General features: G+C 43.2%; 1 protein-coding gene across 1 annotated transcript in view; it reads right to left on the minus strand.

Moving 5' to 3' along the window:
- COLQ (collagen like tail subunit of asymmetric acetylcholinesterase) overlaps positions 1-16,316 on the minus strand; it is a 37,937-nt gene extending 21,621 nt beyond the window's left edge. The window contains exons 1-7 of the mRNA XM_075495430.1: positions 16,229-16,316; positions 15,195-15,296; positions 7,956-8,068; positions 5,981-6,085; positions 3,458-3,502; positions 2,716-2,742; positions 980-1,051 (exon numbers count right to left, since the gene is read on the minus strand). Of these exons, the coding sequence (XP_075351545.1) occupies positions 980-1,051; positions 2,716-2,742; positions 3,458-3,502; positions 5,981-6,085; positions 7,956-8,068; positions 15,195-15,296; positions 16,229-16,316 (552 nt within the window). The remainder of the gene's footprint in view (positions 1-979; positions 1,052-2,715; positions 2,743-3,457; positions 3,503-5,980; positions 6,086-7,955; positions 8,069-15,194; positions 15,297-16,228) is intronic.
- Positions 16,317-18,246: the final 1,930 nt, after the last annotated feature.

Raw genomic sequence — 18,246 nt, forward strand, 5'->3', positions numbered from 1 at the left:
CCTGCCTACATTCCCACATACTATAATAAGATGTTCATCATCTAACATAGCTGTGAAGAGCTTGAGGGTCTGCTTCCCACGTGTGGCTTGAATTCAGAAGTAATCTACTATTATTCTTGCAATAGCAAGAGCTACTGCATCACATCCTCTGAGGTGGGGGCACCAACTTTCATGGAACAAATGAAGAGTCAAAGATTTACTGGAAAATGCAGCTGTGAACTAAACATTGTGTGCAGTCCTTTTGTCTGATGCATACTGGATTGAAGAAAAGTAAGTTATCTCAAAAGTCCCAGTAGAAACTCCATACACTGTGGCTCCTGTGAAGAGCGGTATACCTTTTGCATAAGGTAATACTCAGTAAAGGACTGTCCTTCAGCTTTTTCATAATAAATGCAGATGAAGCAACCACTCTGCAGCAGCAAAGCATGTCCTGCCATCTCTTCTGCTGTTGGCTATGAAAAATCACAGGAGTAATGTTTGTTTGCATGGGAATGAACTTCAAAGATCTGATCAGCAATCCACATGGTTTATAATCTCTTTCCCCTGACACCAACCTGGTATTTTCCCTGTGATCACATGGGCACACAGTTACGCTGCCAAGAAGTATGCAGTCAGGCAAAGAGATCATCGTAAAGGACAGTCACAAAGATGTTGACCAATTTTGAAACACTGATTCATGTGATTGTGAGACACCAGTGGTTATCAATGAGTCTTCATTAGATTGACTTTCAATTTCCCTTTCATGTATTTTATTCAACGTAAGAAGTGCTACAGGGGCTAGGCTGAAGGTGCAGTACCCTAAACCTAGACCGGGCAGGTCTTTGCAGAGCAGTGTAAGAAATGGGACAAGCACAGAGTGTCCTTGCACTGCTGCAGCTTCCCAGCCTCCAGCAGATAGTGGTTTAGAGACTTCCTGAGACAACTGCTGTGTTCAGATCATCATGTTGAACAGGTGATCCCATGTGAATTTTAGTCTTACCTTCGGTCCCACAGGTCCAGGCCATCCTACTGGTCCTGGCAGCCCAGGGACGCCCGGGGGACCTGGTCTACCCTTGAACGGAAAACATCGATTACAACAGTTCATGTAACATCATTCCTACACACAGGCCTCCGCTGCAGACAGGAGATACGGAGGAATAAAGTCTTTTCAGGAAAAGAACTGCAAATGCTTCTTTACCTTTTTTTTAAATACAAAACCCCCTATATTATATTCATAATATACAGAATATACCAGGTTATACTGATTCAAAGAAGATCAGCTACAGAGTAAATCTACATGCAGTCAAAATAATCATCCTAAAGCCCCAGTATCAACAACTTAAATCCTCTTTTTGTTTAATAATACGATGTAAATCAAAAAGACCTGCATGTAATTATATCAGTACGAATCCAATTTAGATTAAAACCAGAACCAAACATTTAACTAAGATATTCCTATTTTTATTTACTATTATTCTTATTCTGAACATTCTCAAATTACTAGCTATAGTTGCGCTTTATTAGCTACTATATGACTAGCAATAACTACATACATATGGTTATTTATCGATTTTAATTACTGCCTGTAAATCACTCTTTGAGTATCTCCTAAAATGCTGCAGATTAGTGCTATTGCACTGCTTTACACCACTTGACAATATGAACTGAGAAATGTCATCATGACATTTGGGGCTACGAGTGGCCTCCCACGAACCAGACAGCTTTTAGCAGGAGTTACACTGTTTTATTTCCAACCTGGACAACTTCTCTTTTGGGACCTACTAGTTTTTGTCAGAAGAGTAAGTACTGATGTACTGTGTTTAAGGTTTGCACTCTCTTGTAGGTTGGTAGGTGACTGTCTCTGAGACATTACTTGTTTTGAACACTTGAATTTCTATAAGTAATATTTTTTTTACTGTAGGGCATTTGCAATTTAGATTAAAGAAAAAGACCTGTTTTGTTCATGTGTTTTGTATTTATTTAAATTACTAATTGGTAGCTGGTGTTAAAATCCTTTGTATATTATTAGAAGGGTGTTGAAATCCTTGGTATATTATTAGAAGGGTACTTCTTTTCCTGGTTAGTGACTACCCCCTGCATATCTCTGATTTCATCCTGCATTTCTGTCTTCTTTTAAAGTTAATTACATTAAATGGCGGTACTTAGCGACTGAGATAACGTATTCTGTTTCATCACATGTAGGGGCACATATTTTTGACAATATATCACGGCTCATATGTCACCAAGCATAGGATTATAGTCAGCATATTGCATGGGTGCCAAAACTCTGTAAGTGTAAACATCAGTGCTTATTCCTCGTTTGGGGGTATTTGGCCGAGCCTTGTTTAGACTTTGGAGGAATAAAAAGTTTGATTTTGCTTTGGGCTTTTTTTTAATACTCGTTTTATGATAGCTCCCATACTCTGCTGTTCACAGAGACATAGTTCAGGTAATTTCCCACTCTGTTTTAATAGTCTGGCCAGAGCTGCATGCTCTTACTGGGGGAATTTGTCAAATTCAAACCAGCTGGGACAGCTCTCCAAGCCAAAGGACCCAGCTCTCCAGCCCTGTGCCCAGAGCTCCCTACCACCCATCCTGGGTACCAGGGGAAGCAGCACAAACCTGTTAACCTTCAACATCAGCTGATTTTTATTTAACTATTGTCTGCACCCCACTCTGACAGCTGCTATGTGTCAAGTGTTAGACGTGCGTCTGAGACAGCACCTTCGTTCATACCTTTCTTCCTGGCCTGCCAATCTCCCCCTGCCAGAGAAAGGAACATATTAGTCTCACAGGCACCACATGAAGCACAGTGGCTTATTAGGTAATGCATTTATTAAAAAAAAAAAAAAATTGGAATATCTTTGTGTTCAAGACTTTGCTTCCAGAGGTAAAATGAGAAGAATTGCTGTAGAAGAATTGCTCCTTGGTCTTTCCTGTGTTTTCAGCCCTAAATCTAGAGTCACCCCCTTGTATAGGAAAGCATGTAATTATGTGCCCAGCTTCAGGTATAAGGCTCCTTAAGCATCATCATGGAGCAAATGCTTTGCAGATCTGAAGCCATAACTTAACATATAGACCACTTTTAATATCTGAGCTGACCCATACAATTAACACTACATGGGAGAGCTCTGCTTCTCATGCCCTCCCAGAGGGACAAGGCGGTCAAAGGCTGTTGGATCAGGAAGATCACTGACTTGTGCACCTGAGCTGCTTTCTTAACATATACTGTAGACATAGGTAGCTATCATGAGAATCCATAAAAAATATTTCGAGATTGAAAACGAACATTGAAAGATGAAGATTTCAATTGTAGCTTCAAACCAATTCACAGCTTTACATTCAAATTAAAGCAAATCCCCACATCCAAAAGGCCCACCATCGACTAAATAGACAAGGAAAAAAGTGAACACAAGCCCCCACATCTCTTTCCTTGCTCCCTCAAAAATACACCAAACTCCATAACACAGACACTTACTTTCTCCCCTTTTGGTCCCATTATACCAGGAATTCCTTGTGGACCCTAGGGAGAAAAGTGAATGCATTAGTAAGAAGGCACTGGCAGTTGCCTTCCCTCAACCCATGGCCCTGTAGGTGTCTCCTGGGAACAGTGTGAACCCCCAAGGTTGGGATGTTGGATGTGGTGTTTGAACGTGGCTTCTAAATGCCAGGTCTATGCCACTGCTGAATGGCAGGCTGGAAAGTTGGACTGACATGAGAAGTGCAGGGTCATCTTCTAGATGAAGAAAACTAGCAAGAAAAAAGGACTGGGGCAAAGGAAAGATGAGAAGTTATTGGAGTCCTGAAGAATTAGCAACAATGAGGACACGGAGACACTGCATTAGCTGGCAAAGGAGGTCAGCCAACGGGGTGGTAAGGGAAGTGGCATAAAACATGTGGGATGGGCTCTGCAGTGTCATATGGACATGGAGGATTGCCACCCCTTCTGAATCCTGAACATATTTCTCTCTCTCAAATAAGGCTGATTCTCCTTTCAGGACACTTCTTAATCCATGTAGACCTTGAACCCCATCTCAGAAAAAAAAAAATTCAGAAAACCAGTTTTGTTTCTAGAATGCTTCAGTTCACAGACCACCTTTTATTTTTGAATGACTAAGGAAAAAAATCCCATGAGCCTGCATCAGAGGAGCATTAGATTCACTGTACAAATCACTCACTCCAGGTTTGGATCCTAGCTGTCTTATGCTGTCCAAAACACGATGCAAATTGTACATGAATAGGAGGAAAGCGTGCCCTCAAATGCAAATTACTACAACTATTTTAGTCAGTAGAGTTACTTTAGGTTTTCAATAGTGTAAATCAGAATGCACCCTATTAGAGTCAGAGCCAAATTTTATCTTATTTCTTTCATTTTACTTTAAGTTACACACGGGAGGAATTATAATCGGAGATATATCATGACAAATCTAATTCTCCTTCTTATGAAAAAGTGTTAAAATTCAGCTCTGAGTCTCTCATTCAGCTTTGCAATTTATAATTAAAAATTCCAAAGCCACGTTACACCCACCTTACTATCTGCCCTTGTAATAAAATCTGCCAGCCTACTCTATTTAAAAATATTCTCGGAGGGATCATAGATCATTTGGTTGCAAGATTAATATTATTTGTAGCAATGGACCTTGCAGAACAATAGAATTAATATTAGTGTTCTTCCAATTTAAATCAGAGTATTAAGAGGATTTTTTAAAAAAAAAAGACAGTCTAGCGAAGACTGAAATAACAACTGCTTCTTTCACATGTACTGCAACCCTGGATCGTGGCCAACCACACTGCAGGGCTGTTTCATGATGCAGAGAAGACTTTTCTCAATACTGGACACACCTCATTATTCACACGCTAAATGAGTTTGTCTCATCCCGCATCTCAGCAAAGACAAAATGGCAGAACAGAAAAGTCAAGGTTCATAAAACAAGACTTTGTGGCTTTCACATTGCACCTTCTAGACTATTTACAAACACCTTCTGAAGTATTGACTTCTAAATAATTGTAGCTAAGCTCTTTGCCACATAACTGAACCTTTACTGTGATGCACTGTTCTTACTTTTTAAACAGTGTTTGGGTGCTTGTTAACTTCTCAGGCTGCCAAAGCCTCAGTCACAGCTTTGCTGCAGCGAAGGTCCCGTGCTGTGCCTGCTATTAGCTGTACTGTAATAAAACTGGCATCCAGGGGCCTCAAGGAAGATCACCGTCCCAAAGCACCGGGCACAGCACATAAATAGGGACCTCCTGTGCCCCATGAGAAACTGGAAGTACCTCTCCCTGAAAAGTTGTATTTTTCTTTGGAGGGAATGAACTGGAGCGGAAAGGCAGATGGGTGATCTTCACACTATAGAGATGTTCGCAAAAACCTTCCCCCTACAGGTGGACCACTTCCTCAGAAGATTTCTGAATGGTCAAATTGTAGAAAAAGAAATGGGAGCTCAAAGGGACTGACCCAAAGCTACCCAGCAAGTCAGAGGCAGAGATGTTGCAGGTCAAGCTTGGAGATCCCACATCTCCTGAATCCCATCCCATTGCCCTTCTGAAGTCCCTCTTTGTCTCTGATCTGTACTGTAGGTGTTTGCCTTCTCAGAGATGTACTCCACTAACATTCAAGTTCATTGCACCTCTTTTGCATTCACTCCACAGGCTCCTTCCCCTCACAAAAGGACAACAGAGTCTAAAGCAAAGAAAAAACTAGCAAAGAGCCTCTAAAGGAAATGATGGCACCTCCGGGATTTTTGATGGGTGCTACCCACTGTAAAACTCCACGAAAATGAAGGGTGAACTTGAAACCTACTGGAGTATGCAAGGCAGGGATGAGAACATAGGGTAAGAAGCCCACATGATTTATGCATAGTCATATAAAAATGAAATTAAGCCAGAGCTTGGTATGCTTATTAAGTGGTAAAAAGCATTTGCAGAAGACGTTTTACAGCTTTGTAAGAACCTTGGAGCAAGTGAGAGAACTACGTGGCTTAATTCCAAATGCATCACTCACCTGGGGGCCAGGAGGCCCTGTGGGGCAATGCAATTCGGACAGAGAGGAAGCCTGTATTATCTGGAGCTCTTGACACAATTCTTTCATATCCAGGGCAAGCAGCTTCTATGTAACATAAAACATATGAGTCAACATGCAGCCACAGGTAGCCAGTCAGAAAAATGCACAAATAAACAGCCACCAAATGCTACAGCCTCAAGAGAAAACTCTCTTCTCCCTTATTCACTCCCTTAGGGAGTTTATTCACTCCCTTAGGGAGAAGCCCAGGGTTTGTCACAAGGTTATCTTCACGGATGCTTGAACATTAGCACTTCAGCATGGCGTCCTGCCCCACGCTTCCTCCTCCTCCTCTCCCAGAGGCGCGTGGCAGCCAGGCTGCCACACGCCCCTCCGAGCCAGCGTGGGACCCTGGCCTATTCTTAGACCTGATCCCGCTCGCTCCATCCTACTTTACAAGTAGCAGCTCCTCTCCAGAAATAGCGTCTTTGCTCTAATAATAGAGACTACGCTCAGCAGGGGTATAGGCAGCATGAACTTCGCTCCAGAAGACACTAACCTGTAGGCATCCATTCACTGCAGACCAGAGCTGATGCCTTTAAAGACCAATGAATGATCTTTTGGCTTCAAAATTAGGCTTGCACGAGTAAACTGCCTTATTTATGTCCTGTGACAAAAGTGATCCCCCCTGGAAATGCAGACGAACACTGAGCCAGAAACACTGGGTTAACACAACTGATCTTCAGCTTCCAAGTGAAAAGCCATTTTCCAGAAAAGCTCCAGCTAGAGACTCCAAAGCACAAACTGCTCGTAGTGAACTCACTAGGAGGATGGGAGCTCGTAGTGGCTCCCATCCTCCTAGTAACTACTTAGTTTTATTTCGTGTTTTTATGGGGGAGATGGTGTGAAGGGTGATTTTATGCTCAGATTACTCTCTGGGCTGCTTGGAGGAATCTCGGGAGCCCTGGTCCCAACCTCTTCCTCAGTGAAGGAGTACATCACATTTCCTAAGGAGATCTTGTCTCTGGGTCTCCTTTCTGTGGAAACCATGGCACAGGGAGGGGAGGGCAGGAGGAAAGGGGAGGCAACTAGATTTTGCTTTGGGGGGAATAGCACCCTGAGCTCAATCCTGATCTCTCTGAAGACAACAGGGGATTTTACACCGTATTTTTTCTTAGGTTAGTTCTTGTTAGAGATCTTTCTAATCATTATTTATATAAAACTAGCAATCATCACAGCATTTGCATATAGTAAATGAATAGTAGAATTAAGCAATAGGAATTAGTCAGTAGGTAGAAAAATTCTTTATGTTGGGATGGAAAATATGTTGGAGTTAACAGACCCTGGCAATAAGTGCTATATCATTGTATCCTGTATGTTTCATATGTTAACCTATGTGTATGGATACATATCATAGAGCAGGTACGTGCCTAGATGGGTGAGTGAAAACTCCATACCAGCAACCCAATCATGACTTTTTTGCTGCAAAATGAAACGATGGGAACAGATTCCATAGGAGGATTTTGGGACCTTCACTTCACCTACTGGGTAAGGCAAATACGATGCAAAACAGGACACATATATAATATACACTCCAAAATCATTGTGTAGGATGGGAAATGGCCTTTTTGTCCTTACTTGGCTTATTGCATTTCCATTTCCTTTAGTTCAGGTTCATTTCCAGTTCCTTTAGTTCAGCCTTACTCTAAGGAAGGTCCCAAAACAGAGTACGGAGAATATTTTAAGTTACTTGAACTAACTGCTTGAACAAACCCAGCCTTGTTTTATTCCTTGATCTATCTGAGGTTTAGTTCAAGCCCCGGTCTGGGATGTTGAATGATTGTCCTAACAGAGCCACGTCAAGACAGCCAGACGGGTTTGCTGAGTGACACCATGAAGTGTTGAGAGGATACTTCAGTCTTTGTCAAACACAAAAAGTCATGTAAAAAGAAGAGAAAGGCTCCTGGGCCACACTTACAGTGCTCCAGCCGTGCCTGAAGTACGGTGGTGGAAACAGGGGCGGTGGAGGAGGGCCGAGGAGGCAGCATGCTCTGCGACTGAGCTGTTTCTTCTGTTCCAAACAAGGGAGATCTGTTCAATACAAACACTCATCCGTTGTCTTGAACACCACAAACATTTCTTACAGAATAAAAGGGGTTTCCATTCCACAGGATTTTTCTATATCTTGTGTGCATTGATTGTAACACTGTAATCCAATAGGGATTTAAGAAACCAGGTGGTCCCTGAAGTCTAGAAGATCCTTCTTGTGCTGAAGGCTATGCACGCAGAGTTTTAAGCTCTTAACGTGGCTACGACACAGGCTGAGTTTGGAAAATTTCAGAGAGGCAACATTAGAAAATAGATTGAAATATTTCTCTCTCTCCCCTCCCTGTTCCAAAAGTCTATTAGAAATAGTATCCTCTGGTTCCCGTTACAGCCCGTGTGCCACCAGGAAGCACTCCCTGTTGTTGCCCACCAACCTTCCTCATGGACCGAATCGCTTCAGGTACTTCTGTGATAACAGAGTGGCAAGTTGTTGCATGGCACATTTGCTTATATTTCCCATGGGACTGAAATCAGGTTGCCTTATTTCTGATTTGTGCATCATCACTAAGAATAAATACTCTGCATCCCAGATTTACCTGATAGCTTTGCCACCGACTGACTGGTAAGGCGGGATCTCAGTTGTGTCTGGCAATGTATTTACCCTTTTCTAAGAGGAAAACTTCCCTCAACAAAATAAGCAGCTGTGACCAAAGATTCACAGAGAAAGGATGTGAAGGTGATGCTTTTATACTGTCTTTTTTCCCTGAATCTACTTACTTCTCAGGTAATACATCTCTAGTCAGGGTGGAGGCCTTCTGCAAAGGTTTGGCCAAGGACAGCAAATATTTCTTTATGTTTGTTGGTTTATTCCTCTGGCTAGTGGCAGCTGGAATGGGTGTCTGTGAATTGAAGGGTGGCAGGGAGCCAAATACAGTAGGAAGAAAAGCCCATGGTGAAGTATATGGTATTAATAGAAAATCTCCAAATTAAGTTTCTAGGCAGACAAACCCAACCAAATTGCTAGATTTGTGTGCAAATCAATCGCAGGCTGGAGATTAGTCACATCTCAAGGTAAGGCAGATTTTCTAAGGGACAGAGATACTTCTAGTTTTTCAAATGTCTCAGGAAATGTATTATATCAGTTCCACCATCCCATGCTAATGGGGACAGCATTTCCCCCATGCACAAAAAACAGCTGCCCAGAGGAGTGCGATTCAGCAGCATTCAGGGATAGTTTATGTTATCCAGCGTTTTTTCTCTACCAAAATACTATTTGTGATGATACCTTTGAGAGATGAGTCAATTAAAATCTGAAAGGATCCATAATGAAGACTTTTTCTCAACTTTTCGTCACAAGTTTGAAACTCAACCAAAAACTGCAATTTAAGAGAAAGGCAGAAGATTTATAATAAAAAATAGAGATACGTTGTTTCAATTACAGCTTTAAATATATACTGAAAATGCCAGTGCTCTTTAAAAAGTAGCAAAGGTTTGAGTTCACCTGTCTCCACTTTGTACAAGCAATAAAATGCAAAGATGTGTAGAGTTAAGTTCTGTATTGGCTTATCCTGAATTCAGTCACTCTTACGCAGCCGTAACTAAGGTCTTCAATTTTTACCACACATACTTCTGTGGTTATCTTAATTTCAGGACTGTATTTGAACATATTGCATTGGGACTAAATTGCATATTATTAAAGCAATGGACAGCTTGTAATTTAACAGGATATAAAATGTAATTATTGTTTTATTTTAGGTCACATTCCAGTATCATCACTCTTTCTTAGGATTACCTTATTCCATGATCTAGCTAAATTTCAATAGGATTATTATCATTCAGCATGAATAAGAATATCAAAGCTGGCCCAATGTGGCTTAGTTGCCAAGAGATCACTACGAGGCACTGTAGAAAAAGGTTTGCATTACTGCAGTCGTACTGGTACTTAAAAAAAACAAAAAGAAAAAAAAAAGAAAAAAATATTAAAGTGTTGTTCTTTAAATATTTTGCAAAGATAAGATTAAATATAGATGTACATCTATAGCTTTAATAGGATACTTATCATGTCCTCATGAGTAAAGTCAAGTCCTGGGTTATAAAATACTGGGATTTTCCTTTTTTGGCAGTGAAGTCTGAAATTCTGTGGAACAGCTTATATTGTGAAAAAAACTATAGCTAACCAAGTTGATAGCAAAATAGCCATTGATTGCAGTCTTTATAGTCTTATTTTAATACTACGGTACCACAAGTTAGGTTGAGACCCAATTTAGATTTGCTGGTATAAACAATGATAGCAAGTACTGATCTCAATGGGAAAACAAGAAAAAAAAAAGGTATCTTATTACTATTATATAGAATAGACATCAACTATATAATGATGTCGGTAGTTAATATTTCAGGGGCTCCATCATTAATCATGGCTACATTCTGGAAGGTGTACTTGTAAAGCAAATATTTAAGAAAAGGCTGGTCCTGGACCCAAGGACCTCCCACACTCAGGTATGGCAGGTGGATACGACAGAAGGAGGAGCAAAAAAATGAGTGAGTCACAGAGTGACTACAGGTATGACTGCTATAATTTGATCTTCCAATAAGCACTGCATTTCATTGGTACGGATTTTGTAACTGCGATAGATCCAAGATGTACAACCATTACAGTAGTGGCTTGTTTTGTATATCACAAAAGGGTTACCTTGACAGGCTCGCAGGGTCTCTGCAAATGCAATGTATATTTTTAGGCTCCAGGCTACCTTTGTTTGCTAAACACAGCTTCAGAATACTCCAGTCCCCATCAGTGGAAAAAATCTCAGCCCAGGAATAGGACTGTCATAGTTTTCTGTGAAATGTGAAGACCCTGCCTACAAAGAGCACGCGTTTACATATCTCGTATGGAAACTGCTCTGTCAACAGCTTCAATATCAAAGAACATATTCAATAAGAAAAGGAAGACAAAATGAAAAACTGCTTATAGGATTTGTCTAAGTGGTAATCGTTTTCAGAGAACACAAAAATTATAATAGTCAGCTTTAAAATAGAAAGTCTTTATCATTTTCAAACTCAAATTATCTTTACGGTCCAGACTATATGTTAATCTAATTCAAGAAAGCGACTGTATAAATCTATGGGTATACTGGCAATGGTTGCACTTCAGAAAATAACATATTTTAGATAAGCTGTTGCAATGTTTTGTTTTGGTCCTGCAGACTGCTTGCTTCTGACCACAGCTGGAAGTTGGGAACTCTGATCCGGGACAGTCCAACGCAGAGGCAGAGAGAAGCCTCCAGCCAGGCTGAGTCCCCCCGAGTGGGGCTCATGGCTCTCTGAGCCCTCCTAGAGCTGCTCCTAGAGCTGAGCAACCTTACAAACCCGCCCAGCTGCAGTGAAGGTACCAGAGAAGTGCTGTCCTGGGTTCAAGTTAGATTTACAGGATTTCACTGAAAAAAAATCATACGTAAACCATGAAAGTGGCTTTTATGCTAAAATCACAAAGCTGTAGGCCAACTGTCAGGAGGAAAGGACAAGAAAGGAAAAAGATACTTAACGTGTTTCCCTTCCTATTTGTGACCACATTCATCCAGCAAGTCCTGACGGGAAGCCAAGCTGCTATCCAAAGGCTTGTCACCCCAACAGCAGTGCTGGTGGCCTGCCCAGCTTGTGACGGGCAGGACCCTGCTCGCCGGAGACCTCTGATGGCCGACGCCCCGTCACAGGTTCTTCTCCCACTTGGATGGCATTCAGAATTAATAATAACTGAGCTGGGCAGACTCTTCAGTTAATGAATGTGGGCTTGTCCAGCTGAAACTGAAACTTTTCATCTGCTTTGTTGTCGTTCGTTCAGGCTCGTCTTACCCTCCTTGCAAGGAGAGCAGCAGCCACCTGGTACCATTCTGTACATCTATTGCAAGGTGACCAAGGTGCTTCATCTTTTTAAGTTAGGAAAGTTTAAGGGCTTGTCAAAGGTGCCTTTTGAGAGCCATACAGGTCAAAATCCTTTATTTACAGAGCAGATGCAGGTATTACTCTCTCCTTTAAAGCCCTGAAGACATGCACCAGCATTGACAATACATACTTCTTTAAAATGTGTTTTACAAGGCTTTGTGACCCCAAATGTGCTATAAGCATGTATAAGCAGAGCTGGGAATACAGCCCGGGTCTGGAGGTGGGTCAGGTTAGCAAACACTCTGCTTCTCTCGGTACCCTACCCTTATTAGGCCTTATGGTCGATAGCCTAAATACATCTTTTCCTATAAACCAGCTAATGTAAATATGCCAAGGAAATATATCAAGCTCTACAGCTTAGGTAATGGTGCCTGTGCGGAGGAGGCGGTGACCCAGGAAACTCCCGTGGGAGTTAGGGGATGAGACGCGGGGCTGCAGCTCTCCCCCGCTTCTGGTTTCCTCCTGCTTGAATTGGGGCTTCAGAGTCTTTAAGAAAGAGAGCAAAGCTGATCAGAAATTAATTCCCCGTCCTTCTGACAGTAAATGAAAAACTCCAGCCGAAACCTTGCCAGTTTCTTTTCAGCCAAGAAAAACTCGTAAAAACTTGAAAATACTCTGTTTCTAATCCCCAAAGTGGCTACGGGCTGTGGCAGCAGTAACGTGTACTTTACCAGCTGGCGCACGCTCAGAGCTGTCATAATAAATAAATAAATAAAGGTATTTAAAATCAGTTGACATTCAGAAAGCTTGACAATAGCACGGCCGCTGGCACGCTGCCTGGACGGCGGATCTCGGTGTTCACCCGGCCGGAGGAGCAAGGACGCTCCGTCCTCCGTCCCCACCTAATATTCAGCCCGCAGCCCCCAGCATCTCCAAGCGCCTCCGTGTGCCCCAGCGAGCCCCTCGCAGCCTGGCCGGTGACTGGTAGGCGGCTGGACCTTTGCAGGTCAGCCTTAGAAAACACTGCAGAAATGGCAAGACGCAGGAAAGCAAAGGGGCCTGTGAGATTTCTAAGCAAGGGAAAGGCCTTTTACTCCCTATATGCAAATATATCAGACATTTAAGCTGTGTGTATGTGCATGTATGAGGGCAACGCATGTGCCAAAAGATTATATACTGTTCCCTCAGACTGATTGCAGAAGGAAAATTCTGAGATTGGTACAGAAAGAGAGAGGAGCATTTGCTTGGGTTGGCTCTGCGCTCCAGTTTCACAAGACCATGAAAACCCCAGTAAAATCTGATAGGTGGAACAACTCAGTGGGTTATAATATGGGCTTATAAAAAAAAAATTATAAAATAAACTCATGGCTTATAAGTTTATTTAACCACATTTAACCAATAACCACAACAGGGCTATTTTGTGCAATTTTCCTTCTGTTGCCTTCCATTTACAAAGGTCCAGAGCTCTAGACACTGTTAAACGATGTTGACAACTTGATGTGCTCCCCTTCAGTGCATGAGAAACTGAGGCTCAGAGAAGTTAAGCAACCCCCCCAAAGCCACTGATGACTCAATTACAACATCCAAAACAGAGTCCCAGTCTGGTAAAAATCACAATATCTCGTCTCAGTCATTTTATGAACTGGATTATAAAACACAACTGCTTGTCACACCAGAACAATATTATAAATACTCTGAGTATTAAGAACCTACTCTAAGAACCTACTACAACCTGTAGAAGAGCCTGAAACCCTAAAGATTAACGCAAGATGGCTGCTGCATCAGCCCCGAAAGACTTCTACGTGTCATTCACTGCCACCCAGTCCTCTCCCACTTTATCTGTGAGATCAGCAGCAACAAAGCCGAGAGACACCAGTGCCGCCCTTCTGCAACTGCAAGATCATAATCTGTCAGTGCTGGCAGAGATCAACCATGTACTTGACTTTGATGTTGCTCCGCCGTATGCTCAGACAGCCCCAGACCGTCCCTATGAGACTGTGGGTGTTGCTGTGTGCTCAGAAAAACTTCAGAGAAATGCCTTCAAACTCCTCTTTGAAACTTTACTACCACGGACTAAATTAATTCCTCATGACTCCCTCGCTGCAACAGATTCACAGCCCAGCTGACTTTATTCTTTATTCTCCTGCCTTTCACAAAACATAACTCTGTATTGACTTGGTATTGTAAAAAGTTGTTAACTTTGTAGTTTCAAGAAGCTAAAAAAAAATCCATCAACACTTTTCCCTGGGTAGAAGAAAACTGAAATTGTGGTACTGCCTTCTTTAGACAAAGCATCTCCCTTTACTTGTGTGCATTGCCCAGGAGCATGCCTTTATGCTTACACACTTGCTAGTTCCTGAGAAAAATGGTTAACGGCTGCTTTTCTCTTCCTCCCAACTGTCTCAGTCCTCTTCTGCATTCTTCCCACATCCATCTTCTCATCCCAAATGCCCTGTTACCATCACAGTTGTGTTACTACAGAAAGCATCCCCGCAATTTCCTTAAAGCAGTGATTCCTTGGAGAGGAGAAGGGAAGAAACAGAACATCTAGGTTGGGGTCTGTTAATTCCTGTGGGGTTTTTCTCTCTTGCTTATTTCTGATCTTCCTCAAACAATTCCCTCTAGAATTGAAGGGTTTTCCCAGTTCTCTTCTTTCAAGCTGCAGCATGAAATAGGTTTCCCGGACGTGTCCTGGGCGAGTCCGATGTTACATTACAGCTGAACGTGCCCCCTGATTTTGCAGTCACACACTAACCTAGCACCAAGAGTTAAAGACTGCAGGGACACATGGCCTGTCCTGACAACAAACTTCCTCCTATATAAACACAAATTATATTTTTCTATAGTTTTAACTAAGATTAGCAGTTTCTTTTGCCGCAATCCTGCTGCTGGTTCTCCTGTGCCAATACAGCCCACCCAAGGGAAGCCTCTGTGTCCGATATGAAACAGACTGTAAAAACCAAGGAAGCTAAAATACAAAGTCACAGACTGTTCCCTTCCTGTGCAGGGGTTTGGTCATATTGACAAACCCACAAATGAACTGTCTGTACTAGGAGCAGAGGCCTACAAGCACTATCTGTCTACAAGTACATAAGGAATAAGCTGATTTTACAGCACTTTGGATTGCTTGTCGGTGGAGCTCCCATCCTTTCACTGAAAATACCTGATTTTGAAACAGCTTGCTTTGCTGTGCTGGAATTTAAGCCTCCACCTTCCAGTCTGGTCACAACACAACCCCAGTATTCACCAGCACGTCCAATACCTATGGACTACAGATAGCGCTAGGCTCACTCACCGCAACGATACAGCATGGACAAGCTAACCTGAACCAGCTGCGATCTCCGTGCCAGCTGCAGCACCGCTTTCAGCTGAGGTTCCCTTTTGGACTGGTTGCTGCCTGTCAGAAACATTCACAGGTCATAGAAAAACCTTCAGATCGGTTACTGCTTCTTTCGCTGGAAAGCCAAGCAAGCACTGCCTCAGCTCTTGTACTGGCCTCTGTCCCTGGCAGCTGGAGATCTTGGTCACCACAAAACAACTACCTGAAAAATACTGGCTTTGCTTGGGTTGTGTGTTCAGAGGAGCTTCCACAGTCTCCAGTTGGACAGCTGCCTTACTTGTAACACAGATGTTGCCCCAGAAAAAAAATCTGAACTGGCCACCGGTGTAGTCCCAGCTTCCTGCACTTCAGGAGTCCACGTATCAAACCCAGCTTCTGTATTTCAGGATGTCTCTGCCCCCATCAGCTCACCACATGAAGCCAACCAAGTCAACCTTTATATTAAACCAGGGGGAACAGGGGAACACAGAGGGGACCACATGATCCTTTGACATGCATTTTCTTGAGTGAGTGGACGTTCATGATACCCACCTTAAGCAGCATTTCACTGAACCCTTTCCCTTCATTTGCATTATAGTAACTGAACCTTTTTTGACAAGCCGAGTGCCTTGTCATCCGGTAATGCCACAAGCAGGTCAGAAGCCCCTTTCCCCTCCTGCATGCAAGACCCAGAGCTGTACTTAAGGAGCCTCGTCGCAACCAGCTTCCATCTTCCTCACTAGCAGCTGTGTCATCTTCTGATTTTTATTTACTGTGCAAGGCAAATGCCACAACCTCCTGAACTGCCTCTGATGTCCTTTCCATGTCCCTCACCCACAGGATCAAGTGGGCTTCTACTCATTGGTCTGCTGCTAATTCACAGGACCTCCTGGGGGTCCTTTGCTATTGCAACTTGCATTGGTCTTCCCCTTGCCCTTCCCGACACGAAGCTGGGGACAGGCACGAAGCTGTGGGCAGGCTGTGCGCCCGCGTGGCTGCTCTGCTCTCACCTGACTCAGCACAGCCAGTTGCACCATATGCCACCAGAGAGGGGTCTACAAATCCTAAGCTAATTTCATCCCTGAGTTTTATCCGCATTGACCTGAGCAGGAAACCCAATTTGTGATTCTCGCAGTTCGTATCCACCAGGGGAGAAACTACAGATAAGTCAAATCAGGTGCTTCTTTAATGTAACTGTGTTTATTTTAAAGACCCATTTACTTCAAGCAACAGTAACCACACCATACTAGACTGTTATTTTGCTACCAGTCCAAGCCTTTCCCCAGAGGCTGGTCAGGAACTGCCCTTTTTATCAGCTTAGAAAGGTAACCACCACACAACCCTGCTTTTGGCTTATCTTTCTAGCCACTCATTTGGTCTATCAAGTGCAAATGGCCAATCCCAAGGTTATTTTTTTCTCTCAAGCTGAAGAGATATTCTATTGAAAGAACCTGTTGCCTCCCTTTCAGGCTTCTGTGAGCCACGAACAAGATAGAAAGCTTTTAAATGCCCAGCCAAGTCCAGCCCCAAGACTTTTGCCCAGCCAGATCCACAGCCAGGTGACGGCCTTCCCTTATGGCCAATGATACTTTCCTTCTCCTAATGAAGCTGTAGCCTTTACCAGTGGCTCATTCCCATCAGGAGTTTTAATCTAACCGAAGCTTTCCTGCTCCTGTGTGTTCCATGAGAAACCCCTTGACCAACGGCGTCAGGATGCGGGGCACCTCCTGGGCCCACGCTGGCTTCCCAGAGCAGCGCCAGGCTTCCCTCCCTGGACTGATATTTGTGCCCCTCAAAGATTCACCTCTGCTTGCTAGTCACCCTTTGGGCTGTGTCCCAGTAGGCTCTGGCTGCTGCCTTTGAGAGTCTTCCAGCTTTTACTGTTGGTCTTATTTTAAATTCCTTCTGCGTCTTTCTTACTCCTGCAAGCACTCCAACCATTTTTCCCGTTGTGATTTTACATAAATAAATATTTACAATTACTCTCCTTAGAAACAGAAAACATGCACCTGACACCTCTGCTGTCCGTTTTGACAATATTTAGGGTTCCTGCAGGTTGTTTCATTAGAGGAAAAAACCACCTCCAATGATGGGGTTAGATATTCCTTTTACCCCAGAGCCGGGATCCCAACTCCCTCAATGTCAGGAACCACCACTTGGTTTTGTGTTTTCTCTCTCCCGCTGTTTCTCTCACAAATGCACAATGCCCTCTCCCCCCGGCCCAGCAACGCAGGGGGTACCAAGGTCCCCTCCCTGCAGTGCCCAGCCAGGGCTGTCACCCTGCACAGCTCCTGTTCCCAACCGCCTTGCCCTTCACTGCGGCTCTTACTGCTCCAACAGTGTTGGTCCACAAGAAAGCTGAACTGTTTTCTGCAGCTATCCCACACGTGGTCTGGCTGCAGATTAATATTACACCTGCCTGATTCAAAGAGGCTATGCCACCCAGCCAGTGAGATGCAGTGTTCCTTTGCTTTGGGAAAATAATGGGAAAAAGGCAAAGAAAGCATTAAGAATACTGCCAATAGTGCTCAGATGTTACCATCCCATTTTGTTCCTTTAAATTAATCAACTATGTTCTTTTCACAGGGCTGTGTATCAATATTGATCATAGGAGAAAATTCAGTGAAGGGATACATTTGTGGCATGCGTAAAAGGCAGTTTGGGTCAGAAGCATCATCAAGATACTGTTCTTCTCCAGCTACTGCTGGTAATCTAAATACTTTCCCATGTCTCTGCAAAACTTCAGAAACCTTCGGCCTGGATGAGTAGAATAGGGAAGGAAAAGGAACGAGGGGGAGAGGAAGAGTCCTTCTACTACCTCATTTGGAAGGTGGCTTCCTTCAGGCTGGTTCTTACAAGGTGCAGACTGGTTCATGTAACCCTACTAAAAATGAGTATGAAATTCACACCTAGCTTTCATCATGTGAGTGCAACCTCCTCAAGTGCACAGTGCAGGAACCTCAGTAGAGCAGAGCTCTGAAAAATGGTTATAAAGGACACCATAAACACAGTGGCAAAGGGTAGGATA

This window comes from Mycteria americana, chromosome 2, assembly GCF_035582795.1.
Source record: "Mycteria americana isolate JAX WOST 10 ecotype Jacksonville Zoo and Gardens chromosome 2, USCA_MyAme_1.0, whole genome shotgun sequence".
NCBI lineage: Eukaryota > Metazoa > Chordata > Aves > Ciconiiformes > Ciconiidae > Mycteria > Mycteria americana.